The 13,241-nt window shown below is 41.2% G+C and overlaps 1 protein-coding gene across 1 annotated transcript in view; it reads left to right on the top strand.

The window, feature by feature from the left end:
- Positions 1-12,950, top strand: part of LOC133424839 (cilia and flagella-associated protein 47-like) — an 87,696-nt gene extending 74,746 nt beyond the window's left edge. The window contains 3 exon segments of the mRNA XM_061715374.1: positions 7,212-7,373; positions 8,531-8,699; positions 12,760-12,950. Of these exon segments, the coding sequence (XP_061571358.1) occupies positions 7,212-7,373; positions 8,531-8,699; positions 12,760-12,870 (442 nt within the window). The 3' untranslated portion in view covers positions 12,871-12,950.
- The last annotated feature ends 291 nt before the right edge of the window (positions 12,951-13,241 follow it).

Genomic DNA, 13,241 nt, shown 5'->3' on the forward strand with positions numbered 1-13,241 from the left:
AAAACTGCTCTCTTTTTGGAATAACGATGGATTTGTAGAAGAAATATATTATCGGATATGCTGCGATTCATGGCAATTATTTATGCCTTCATTTTTAGTAAATTAACATTTCTTTTTTTTGCGTTGGAAACTTCTCGCAGGCCGCATGAAAACCTCTCTCGGGCCGCACATTTGACATCCCTGACTTAGACCAAAGCAAACTAACAGGAGCAGAAGCAAGGTAACAGCTTAACCAAGCAGTGTTAGACTAATTGGTGATGAGCGGACGACTTTAGGGTTGCACAGATGAGAGAGGGAGGAGAAACCATAACAACCATAAGGCCATGCACTGCTCTCTAAATGTTGATATTTTGACCTCGTGCTCAGCAACCCGTCCCACTAAATAACATTTTCAGTAGAGAGCTGGGTGAGACTGTGCACAATGTAGCATCTGGTCTTTCATAGAATTTAATGTGAGCCAGCAAGTGTCCCTGGGGAGTTGATGCTTCAGACATTCTATTTTGGCTGACCTGTATATGGATTTTTAGTTGCTTTCCACAACCTTCTTTTTTGCTCCATGCCCTAGCTGTGCACTCCAGACAGACATGTTTCTACCTGTTTCTAGCCGTGAAGTAGCTATGTGACAAACTGCTATAGAGAAACGTCCAGGGGTAAAATTGTATGAACGTCCTACTGAAAATATTCCTAGAAGGAAAAAAGAGAGCCTCCTCAGTCATTGCTGACTTTTTGTTTATAAAAAACTGTCTGGAGATCAAAAAATTGTGTAAAATCAGTGCCACCAGTATGAATTAATTCAAATATTTATTAGTCAGAAATAGGGATGGGCGGTATGGACTAAAAAATGTATCACGATAATTTCTGGCATTTATCCCGATAACGATAAAAATGACGATAAAAAAAATATCATTTCAACTCCATCTTTGTAACTATAAATCTATCACCACATTCAGTCTTTGGAGCCCCCAAAACACTGCTCTAAAAGATACTAAATACTACTGAACTACACCAACATATCAACGGGAATTTATCTTTCTTTCTTTCTTTCTTTCTTTCTTTCTTTCTTTCTTTCTTTCTTTCTTTCTTTCTTTCTTTCTTTCTTTCTTTCTTTCTTTCTTTCTTTCTTTCTTTCTTTCTTTCTTTCTTTCTTTCTGGCTCATTTCTATTTCTTTCTTTCTTTCTTTCTTTCTTTCTGGCTCATTTCTATTTCTTTCTTTCTTTCTGGCTCATTTCTATTTCTTTCTTTCTTTCTGGCTCATTTCTATTTCTTTCTTTCTTTCTTTCTGGCTCATTTCTATTTCTTTCTTTCTTTCTTTCTTTCTTTCTGGCTCATTTCTATTTCTTTCTTTCTTTCTTTCTGGCTCATTTCTTTCTTTCTTTCTTTCTTTCTTTCTTTCTGGCTCATTTCTCTTTCTTTCTTTCTTTCTTTCTTTCTTTCTTTCTTTCTTTCTTTCTTTCTTTCTTGCTCATTTCTATTTCTTTCTTTCTTTCTTTCTTTCTTTCTTTCTTTCTTTCTGGCTCATTTCTATTTCTTTCTTTCTTTCTTTCTTTCTTTCTTTCTTTCTTTCTTTCTTTCTTTCTTTCTTTCTTTCTTTCTTTCTTTCTTTCTTTCTGGCTCATTTCTATTTCTTTCTTTCTGGCTCATTTCTTTCTTTCTTTCTTTCTTTCTTTCTTTCTTTCTTTCTTTCTTTCTTTCTTTCTTTCTTTCTTTCTTTCTTTCTTTCTTTCTTTCTTTCTTTCTTTCTTTCTTTCTTTCTTTCTTTCTTTCTTTCTTTCTTTCTTTCTTTCTTTCTTTCTGGCTCATTTCTATTTCTTTCTTTCTTTCTTTCTTTCTTTCTTTCTTTCTTTCTTTCTGGCTCATTCTATTTCTTTCTTTCTTTCTTTCTTTCTTTCTGGCTCATTTCTATTTCTTTCTTTCTTTCTGGCTCATTTCTATTTCTTTCTTTCTTTCTTTCTTTCTTTTCTTTCTTTCTTTCTTTCTTTCTTCTTCTTTCTTTCTTTCTTTCTTTCTTTCTTTCTTTCTTTCTTTCTTTCTTTCTTTCTTTCTTTCTGGCTCATTTCTATTTCTTTCTTTCTTTCTTTCTTTCTTTCTGGCTCATGCTCTTTCTTTCTTTTCTTTCTTTCTTTCTTTCTTTTCTTTCTTTCTTTCTTTCTTTCTTTCTTTCTTTCTTTCTTTCTTTCTTTCTTTCTTTCTTTCTTTCTTTCTTTCTTTCTTTCTTTCTTTCTGGCTCATTTCTTTCTTTCTTTCTTTCTTTCTTTCTTTCTTTCTGGCTAATTTCTTTCTTTCTTTCTTTCTGGCTAATTTCTTTCTTTCTTTCATTCTGGCTCATTTCTTCCTTCTTTCCGTCATCAACGGGAATTTATCGTTTTTACCTCGAGATGACAAATTCTTACCGTGGAGAATTTTTTTGACGGTTTATCGTGAACGGTAAAATATCGCCCATTCCTATTCAGAAATGGCTTTATTGTTGCCACTGGCCAACTGGCCTCGTTAAATTGATGTCCCACGCCTCAAACACATACTGAAGTCACTTGTTTTACTGAATTAAGAATACTCTTATGTGATGTAAATATGTTTTCCCTCTTTACTGTGCATGTGGCATCCTGCTGTGTAAAGAACCCTTTAATTTGTCATCTCCAGTCTTCCGTGGAAGATCTGTAGTCCATTAATGAGGCGTGTACTGGTGCAATCAATACCTCAGGAGCTAATTACTTAGCCATCAGGAAATGACGGAGGGTGTGGTGCTGCTAATAGGCTCTTCGATTATCTACATGTTATGTCCCTGGTGTAAGTGGTAAGAGGAAGAACTCTAGTATCAGAAGCTGAAAGCGAGAATATTAAAAGACTGAGTAAGTATATCACAAAGAATTTCTCAAATGGGAGTAATTATAGATAAAAGAAATGAAAAGAAGAACCAACAAAAGCAAGTGAATGGGGCTCTAAATCAGACTTTAATTCCGTCATGCACGCGTCATTTAGAACCAGTAGTATGCAGGTCCTGTAAACATATTTTTACCTCAGGCCTCACCTCAATGAGTCTTTTACGTTCTCTGCCCCATGTCATCGTGTTTGTTCACATTTTAAAAGGTTCCTATAAAACCCCAAATCGGAAAAGCTGGGACGAAATAGGAAATACAGAGATTTTTATTTTTACTTTGACTTTTATTTCTTTGACAAGATTAATGAACCCCAGCTATTTCATGTTTTTTCTTGTCAACTTTATTGTATTTCTCTTTACTTTTCCTGCCAAAGCCATGCTGTTTTTCTTGGATGCTGGATGTAATTTTGCATTATCTCGCTAAAATATGCAAGAGACATTGGCTGGATAGAAGTATATGTGGCAGGGTGGAGGAGCAGCCACTCAGCGGATTGGGCACAGGTGTGCCCAATCAACCTCTCCACCCTGCCTGCCTTCATAAGGAGCAGCTGCACTCCAGAGAGCGGTCTGCTTGGAGAGATCTCTACTGAAGGTTCTGCTCCTTATGAAGGCAGGCAGGGTGGAGAGTTTGATTGGGCACACCTGTGCCCAATCCACTGAGTGGCTGCTCCTCCACCCTGCCACCCTGCCACAGTATACTATGCTCTTCTAAAATCTACATTTTCTTTTCAGCTTTGTTGGTCCCTTTCCAGGTGTTTAAGCTGCTCACGCCGGAGGCATTTATGCAGCCCCATACCATTAAAGATACAGGCTTTTGTACTAAGCACTGATTCCCTGGCTGGATGGTCCTCTCCGCTGTATCAGCAGGAGACAGCATCCATGTTTTCCAAAAAGAAGTGTAAAATTATGATTCACCCACCAAAAAAACCAGTACCATTTTGCCTCTGAGCATTTTAAGGCCAGCAACCCTGTGGGGTCAAGGTCTGGGCTCTGACCAGGACATTTCCAAAGATGTATTTTCATCTTCTGAGGCCATCCTGTGCTGACTCACTTCAGTGTTTAGACTTCTGCATCACACGGCTGTCATTGAGTTTCACCAGGTGGACATTATACTGCAGGATATCTTGGGATACTTTTGTGATAATTTTCCCGTCAACTATGGTAAATGTCTTGCTCAGTTATTTATAATTGGTAGATTTACAGGCTCTTCACTTCACAGAGTCTTGTTCATTGTGCCTTACCTTGGCTGGGTGCCCACTTCAAGGAAGGGAAGCCACAGCACTAATCCATATCAATTTATGAACCCTTAGCTCTAACAAGACACTGGTGGATGTTTAGACGTTTTGAGATTTCCTTGAATCGTTTTCCTGCTTCTACAGATTCTTGATCACCGCTCTGCAAGGCATGGTTTGCCTCAGCAGATGCTTCTTATGAAGATCAAACTGAATATGCTTGATTGCCTTTCACTGAAAGAAGTTGCTTTAAGTCACACATCCAACTTTAGTCTTCAGATGTGACTACAATTAGCTTTCCCTGATGTGCAGCTCCGTACTTGTGGGTATAGAACAGAAATGATATAAAACAACAAATACATGTATAATCAGGGGTGTGGCCTTTTGATCGATTTTGTTGTGATGTTAATTTATTTAGAATGTTGTTTTGCTAGAGACACCGGAAACAAGGATGTTTGGACAGATATGATCAGAATTACATTAATGGTTTCCTAGGTGAAATTAATTGCTGCAGTGCTGCTTTCAGTCTCTTCAAGGAGTCGTTTTACAGGTTTACTGCTGTAGGAATTAAGGATCTACTGTGCCAGTCTGTTACAACAGACCTGTAGAAGCTCTAACTGAACACACTTGAATCACTGTGTCGTGAGACGACTCAGGGTTGCCCATGATTTTCATCATCTGATGAAGTATCCTCCTTTTCACAATCAGCTCCAGAGACTCCAGAATAGAGACAGCCTACTTTATCAGTTTGTTCAGTTTCCTAAAGTCTGTTTCTGATGATGCTCCCCAGCAGATGACTGCAGATGTGACTGAACTCTCCAAAACAGACTTATAAAAGATATTCATCTCGGCAGGGCCGCCGCAAGGGGTGTGCGAACCGTGCGACCGCACGGGGCCTCGCGCTATGGGCCTCGCGCTATGGGCCGGTTTTCACATTTTTTTTTTTTGTTTTTTTTTTTGTTTTTTCCCTTATAAATATCAACAGTCACGTTCCATTGCAGACCAAAATGTGTACTAGTCTGTGCATATCAATAAATATATGTGCAATGATGCGCGTGTCTGTTATTCAATACAACTGCGTCAGACCAAGCGCAGACACAAGCTGCTCTGATCCAGACGGGTGGAGTTGGAACAAACTGTCACACAATGTCAAGAGAACGAGACAGATTCAGGAAATTTCCATCAGGGGCTGAAAAAAGAAAAAAACTAAAGAAAATGGAAGAGTTTAATGCCTCTCTGAAAGGCACGTTTGATAAATTTGTTACAAAAATCACCAATCCGACCGGGTCTCAAGCAGCCATGGGGCCCCGCGTCGAGGTAAGACATGATGATGAGGCAGGGGAAGGTATCCAGTATTTTGCTAATTGGAGAGTTAAAATTGCGCATATAGACACCCGATCCGACCCGAAAAACCCAAAATAGAGAGGGCCCCCCCCAGCCATATCGCACAGGGCCTCGCAAATCTCCCAGACGGCTCTGCATCTCGGTGCAAACACTGAAGGACCTATACTTAGTAAAGTACTTTAAAGTAAAGTCTGTATCTGTATCTCTCTGTTGTTCAGATGAACACCGGGGTATTTATAGCCTTTCACCACCTCCACTTCTTATCCTTTGATGGGGAAACTATTCAACTTAACTCTGTTTCTCCTGAAATCCATAATAATCTCCTTTGTCTTGTTCACATTCAAAATGAAAAGATTGTTCCCCTACTGATACACCCCACAAGTGCGGAGTTATCTGAGTATTTCTGCAGATGACAAGACTCCGCCTCGTACTGTACGTCTGAGGTTTACAGCATGAATAGGAATGGTGAGAATACAGTACCCTGTGGTACTCCTGTGCTGCTGACCACCTGCTCAGATACACAACCATCCAGTCTCACAGACTCTGGTCTGTCTGTCAGGTAATCAGTAATCCAGGTGATTGTGGAGGCACCCAGCAGTGTTTTCAGGAGTTTATGTCGTAATACAGGCAGAGTTGTGTTCAATGCCTGCTGGCTTGGTCCGGATGACTGTGGGTTTGTTGAAGCAGCTGTATGATTGACGATGAGAAAACTGCAGTGGGTCCTGGAACCTTCTTGTTTGCTTATTCAGTTGATCCAATAAAAGTCTTTGCAGGACTTCCCTGATGTGAGATATTAGGGCTATAGTCATTAGTAGAAGTTAGATGAGTCCTAGGGGTGTAACAATATATCGTGCCACGAAATTTCGCAATACAAAAACGTCACGATACGTGTCATGGGTTATTAATATTAATATATTGTTTACTAGTAACATCGTATTGGTGCAGCTGGATCACGTGACGACCGCGCCTCGACCCGCAGACCAAAATCTTACTATGCTCAGAAGAAACTACCGTTTGCGGTCCCGATCACGGGACTCTTGGGGGTTTTGAGCTCCGAACTTTTATTTATAAGGTGAGCATGAATCAATCTTTTTTATGATGTAAAGATTGTGTCGTCCCCAAAGGTGTGAGGGATGAAACGATAACGGGGTTCATTACGGCCTCAGGCTGGAGCATGTGAAGCACTTAGCTTTGCAGAAGATAAATAACAGACATGTTGACTTTGGAGTTTGGGACTTTTCATAGTTTATTTATTTACTTTTATTTATTTATTTAATTTTAGTTGTTAAATTTCTGGAAAAGAAAAAAGTCAAATCATACATGAGAGAAACTATTCAGTTTGTGGCAAAATATTTGTACTTGTATGAAACTGAAGATGCATAATGCAAACTTGACATTTACTTTTAGTTCAGTTTGTGGAAAATGGTTGGCCTGGCTTTCTCTTTAAAACTTAAACAGTTATAAAGCATGACAAACTGTAACAACAGGGCAAACTCACAGCATTCTTTTGGATTTTGTGTCTTTCAAATAAAAGACTTCTTCCAGTGATATGTTCCTCATTCAAGGTTGTTAAAAAAATACTGCCATAATATCGTATCGTGACCTCAATATCGTGCACCGTATGGTGAGATTAGTGTATCGTTACACCCCTAATGAGTCCTGAGGAGGATGCTGCTGAATATAGTAAAGCAACAGATTTGACCTATTAGGTATGTATCGATGTGTTCAATATTTTAAATGTGTTTGTGTGTACGTGCAGGCGCTCCAACATCATAGCAGTGACGTCTGCGTCTGGACATAAGTGGGAGTTTCCCATCGTTCTCATTGCAACAAAGCCTCAAGTGGATGACGTCATCCTGATTAAAACAACCAAGCTGGGCCAGAATTCAGCTGTGTGTTTCCATCTAACCAGCACCACCAGGTGTGTGGATGGGTTTTCACTTGATTGTTTTATTTGCTTTTTTTCCATCCAAGTTGTCTCATAATGGAATACAAATTATTCCTTATTTGTTTTACTTGTTCTGTCATTGTTCTCTTGCTTTCCTCGTGTAACGTTCCCAACTTGCTGATGCAAATACAGTTTAAATACCTACTGATCAATATAAATATCAAACCTTACAGGGCATATCCAGCCAGTATTTAGTTTTTATTGTTTTTTTGCCTATTAGTCTAGGCAGAATTTCTGAAAATGTGCTTATTTAAAGTGCTGAAGGCATTTTGTGAATATTTATAATATACAACATTGCTAGGGGTATTAAGGGATGCTGAATCCAAATTTGGTGTATATGAAGCTCAAAAATGTCCCAAAATGCCTCAAAATTGAGAAATCCAACATGGCCGCCACCGCCAGGCTGAAATCTATTTTTCAGTATATCTTTTTGACTAAACAAGGTACAAACATGAATTAAATGTACTTTTGTAAGTTTTCCTACATGGGCAATTCAATGCCATATTCAGATTTGAGATGTAATGTGAAGAAACTGCTTAGATATTGCAAAAATAGTTGTTTTTAACTATGAATAATTACTCAGTTATTATTATTACTATTATTATTAATAATAATAATAATAATAATAATAATAATAATAATAATAATAATAATAATAATAATAATAATCATATTATCAGGCTACATTTACTTACTTTATATTTTGTTTTGAGGTCAAATGTACAAATAAATGTACAAAAAGTTACAAACTTGAATTAAATGTTCACAGATTTTCACACATGGGGAATTTAACATCCTGTCCTGATTTAGATCAAGTGTCATCAGCTTGAAAATCACACAAGTATAGAGAAAATGGTGGTAATTAGTGATAAAGAAGTTGTCAATCAAATAAGATCCAAAAGCAATAGCACCAGGAAGAAAGGACTCAGTGCCTATGTAATTCCATAGTAATTTAGTTATCATAATAGTTAGAATTGTACTTCCTCTCCCACCCAGGGTATGGATAGTTTTGCAACGAGGACTTGTGATCGCGGACACTGAAACTGGAATTTGTTCAGTGGAATCAAACCATTACTTTATAATATTTGTCATGCACGTCTGCTGTGTTTATACGTTTTTGTTGGTTCCAGGAAGTCAAAGCCATTCACGACAGCGTTCCTGCCAGGCAGCAGCAGTGAGTTCACGGTTACTCCGACCTCAGGGACGTTACCTCCTGCTGGGACACCTGGAGTTCCCATCACGGTGACCTTCACACCCACCGCCAGCTGCAGCAGACGCACAGCCAGACTGGCCGTCCAGGTACTGGATTTGTTTTCTGAATGCTAATTCAGATCACACACACACACACACACACATACACATACACATACACATACACATACACATACACACACACACACACACACACACACACACACACACACACACACACACACACACACACACACTCACACACACACCTTGTTTCCATATCAAACTGATCTATTCGTTTTTTTTTTACACTAGATAAAAAACTGATTCCCCCAGCATAAATGATATATAACGTAATTTTTACGCACGGTAAAACTGTAAGGCAAGGAAAGTTTATTTGTATAGCACAATTCAACACAAGGTAATTCAAAGTGCTTTACATCAACATTAAAAGCAGCAAGACACAATTAAATCGTAAATAACAAATAAAATCAAATAAAATTATAAGAAAAGAGGTAAAATAATAAAAAGCACAAGTTGTTAAAAAGTAAGTGTCAGGGTTTGACACTTCCCCCCAGTTTGAGTTTTAGTTCTGTCCCTCCTGTTTCCCCTTTGCCCTGATTGTGTCTGCACCTGTGTCTCGTCGTGTCTCGTTATCCCCTGTGTATATCTGGTCTTGTCATTCCTTTGTTGCCTGTCGGTCCGTACTGTTTGTTCCCTCCATGTACTCCTGGTTTTCGATCCCTGTATACGTGAGTTGTTTTATACGTGAGTTGTTTTTGATCCTGCTCTGCAGCATTTTAGTTTGACTTTTTTGTGGAATAAATCCTTCTGTTTTTTGAGAACTCCTGCCTCCAGCCTCCCTCTCTCTCCTTGCGTTTGGGTCCTCAACACCACGCCCTGTGACAGAACGGACCGACCAGCATGGACCCAGCAGGAGAGAGTGCATCGGCCCCTGCTCCGGTGATGGTCCCGGACCCCCCACAGTCTGCGCCTCGGACCCGGGTCCCCACTCGGGCAGCTCCGGGGATCCTCTGCCCCCCGACGCCGGCTCCCCGCATCCTGTCTGCCCCTGTTCCGGCACCCCGCATCCTGTCTGCCCCTGTTCCGGCGCCCCGCAGCCTGTCTGCCCCTGTTCCGGCGCCCCGCAGCCTGTCTGCCCCTGTTCCGGCGCCCCGCAGCCTGTCTGCCCCTGTTCCGGCGCCCCGCAGCCTGTCTGCCCCTGTTCCGGCGCCCCGCAGCCTGTCTGCCCCTGTTCCGGCGCCCCGCAGCCTGTCTGCCCCTGTTCCGGCGCCCCGCATCCTGTCTGCCCCTGTTCCGGCGCCCCGCATCCTGTCTGCCCCTGTTCCGGCGCCCCGCATCCTGTCTGCCCCTGTTCCGGCGCCCCGCATCCTGTCTGCCCCTGTTCCGGCGCCCCGCATCCTGTCTGCCCCTGTTCCGGCTCCCCGCATCCTGTCTGCCTCTGTTCCTGAGGCGGTCCCGCCGCCCATCTCGGTTCCTGAGGCGGTCCCGGATGGATCTGCCCAGCCCCGAAAACGGCCCTCTGGCCGGTGTGCCTGGCCCCGAGTCTGGTTCCGGTGTTGGGCCCCCAAAATGACTCTCCGGTTGGCCCGGCCCCGTCGGCGTCCTCCGGAACTCTCTCGCCGGTCTGCCCGGCCTCGAGGACGGCCCCCGGAACGCTCTCGCTGGTCTGCTCAGTCCCGAGGACGGCCCCCAGAACTTTGGCCGTGTGGGGCCTGGGCCCCCTCTGCCCGCCCTGGGTGTGGACTGTTGGGACATCTGGGATCTGTCCCTTGAGGGGGGGGTACTGTCAGGGTTTGACACTTCCCCCCAGTTTGAGTTTTAGTTCTGTCCCTCCTGTTTCCCCTTTGCCCTGATTGTGTCTGCACCTGTGTCTCGTCGTGTCTCGTTATCCCCTGTGTATATCTGGTCTTGTCATTCCTTTGTTGCCTGTCGGTCCGTACTGTTTGTTCCCTCCATGTACTCCTGGTTTTCGATCCCTGTATACGTGAGTTGTTTTTGATCCTGCTCTGCAGCATTTTAGTTTGACTTTTTTGTGGAATAAATCCTTCTGTTTTTTGAGAACTCCTGCCTCCAGCCTCCCTCTCTCTCCTTGCGTTTGGGTCCTCAACACCACGCCCTGTGACAGTAAGGGCAGTAGAGTACAGCAGGACAACATCTTATTCTTACAATGGCAAGAATTACGTTTCTATACGGTCAAAACGTACAAAGACCGGGTCAAATAAAGTATTACAAAAGTAATCTGTAACAATTCGTACAGTGAATTAAACCAATTTGACAATTCTATGCCACAATGCCTGTTAATAGCCGTTAAGTGTTGGCATGATACCTTTAGAGGGGATGCCGAGGCTTTTGTCGTGGGAGTCTATGGACAAAGTCTGAATCTTGTGGTTGTGTTTTAGCTGCACTGCAGCCGGATGCATCGCAGGCCGACGTCTGTGTTTGCGTCAAATTATATAAGAAATAATGGTCAGCCACTTAAAGCACTAAAAATACACGTCTGCTTTTTTTTTTTTTTTTTGCCAGCTTCTGCAGAGTTGACAAGTTATTTTAATTTAGGCACAAGAGCACTTAGAGAATCCAGTCAAGTGTGAAAATAAAGGAACTTAAAGCAAAGAGCGAGCGACTGTGTCCCAGCCCAGCTGTCAGATCTACCTCCCTTCTGAAATGTTTCTGCTGAGACATTAGAGCAGCTGAAACCACATCAAAGGCATGAGGCAACACAACCCCATCCAGTGCATTTATTACGTTGATACAGTCGTGTGAAAAGAAAGTATTCAACTCCAAGTTCTTTACATATAAAGAAAGAATAAAAGAAAATCATGTAGATGAGCAGCGACATGTTACACGTTCTTTGTCATTATTTATTTTAATAAATAAGAGTTTATGTATGTGCCAAACTAAACTCAAACCTTGAATCAGTGGGTCTTAAAATGTTAAAAAATTAAAATGTTAAAAGATGGAAATCCTAGAGCCCTATAAAAAGAGCTGTAAACTATAATACCAATCATTGAGATAACGTACCAGTCCAGAGGAACGACTGAGCAATCGTTTTCTTGTGACTCACTAGTTTACATAATTATGGGAACCTTTCCATTAGGAATGGGAGATATTTTACCGTTAGCGATATACCGTCAAAAAAATTCCCCACGGTAAGAATTTGTCATCCCGCGGTAAAAACGATAAATTCCCGTTGATGACGTTTTTGCATGAAGCTGATTTATGGTTCTGCGTTAAATCGACGTACAACGTATGTGTGAAGGAAGGAAGGAAGGAAGGAAGGAAGGAAGGAAGGAAGGAAGGAAGGAAGGAAGGAAGGAAGGAAGGAAGGAAGGAAGGAAGGAAGGAAGGAAGGAAGGAAGGAAGGAAGGAAGGAAGGAAGGAAGGAAGGAAGGAAGGAAGGAAGGAAGGAAGGAAGGAAGGAAGGAAGGAAGGAAGGAAGGAAGGAAAACACAAAATACAAATATGTCTGGAGCCGCAAAAAAATAAAAAGTCTTGTATAACACATGCTGCATGTATCTATATTAGTTATTACTGGGGGAAAAAAGTCGAAATGTTGAGAAAAAAATCAAAATTTCGAGAAAAAAGTCGAAATGTCGAGATTAAAAAGGAAAGGAAAAAGGAAGAAAAAAGAGACAAAAAAGGAAAAAAGAAAAAAAGAAGCAGAAAAAGAAGAAAAAAAAGAGGAAAAAGAGAAAAAAGGAGAAAAAGAGAAAAAAAGAAGAAAAAAAGGAAAAAAAAGGTCAAACAATTTTTAAAAAAAGCTCCAGGAGCCACTAGGGCGGCGCTAAAGAGCCGCATGCGGCTAAAGAGCCGTGGGTTGCCGACCCCTGAGCTAGAAAGAAAGAAAGAAAGAAAGAAAGAAAGAAAGAAAGAAAGAAAGAAAGAAAGAAAGAAAGATTCCCATTGATGACGTTTAGTAGCATTTAGTATTCTTTTGCAGTGTTTTGGGGGCTCCAAAGACTGAATGTGGTGATAGATTTATAGTTAAAAAGGTGGAGTTGAATTGGTATTTTTTTATCGTCATTTTTATCGTTATCGGGATAAATGCCAGAAATTATTGTGATACATTTTTTAGTCCATACCGCCCATCCCATCTTTCCATACAGAAGCCCACAGGTGACCAACGTTGATTATTTTCCTGCAGGCAGCAGACATGCAGTGGACGTATGAGGTGAGAGGAAACACCCCTCATGACTCCCCCTCCTCCAGGATCAGCCGGCTGTCTGGTCCCTCTGAAGAACGTCCTCGTAACTGAGTAGAGAAACCTCCATCCGTCCTCCGGCCCACTCATCTCCTCTCAAAACAACAATAAAATGTCTTCAGTACCTCTGTGTTTCCAGGTCGAATCATAATTCAGACGAAAACATTGCTTCTCTAATGGTGATGGGTTTTAACTTTTTTCTGTTTTTCTGCTTCATTAGCTATGTTAGTGTTTCTCATTAGCAGCTCTAATTAGCTCGTTCTCTTCTGATGCAAAGATGTGTTTAGCCTACCTTGTGGCAAGCTAATTAAAGCATCTCCCCCCAAAATCTTCTCCAAGCATTGCCCTAAACTTTTGAATGTGCTTTTTTTTAATGGGTGGAATGAGCCCTTAAGTAATGTTATAAATGTAATGTCTCATCGTCA

The sequence above is a fragment of the Cololabis saira genome, chromosome 24, assembly GCF_033807715.1.
Source record: "Cololabis saira isolate AMF1-May2022 chromosome 24, fColSai1.1, whole genome shotgun sequence".
Classification (NCBI taxonomy): Eukaryota; Metazoa; Chordata; class Actinopteri; order Beloniformes; family Belonidae; genus Cololabis; species Cololabis saira.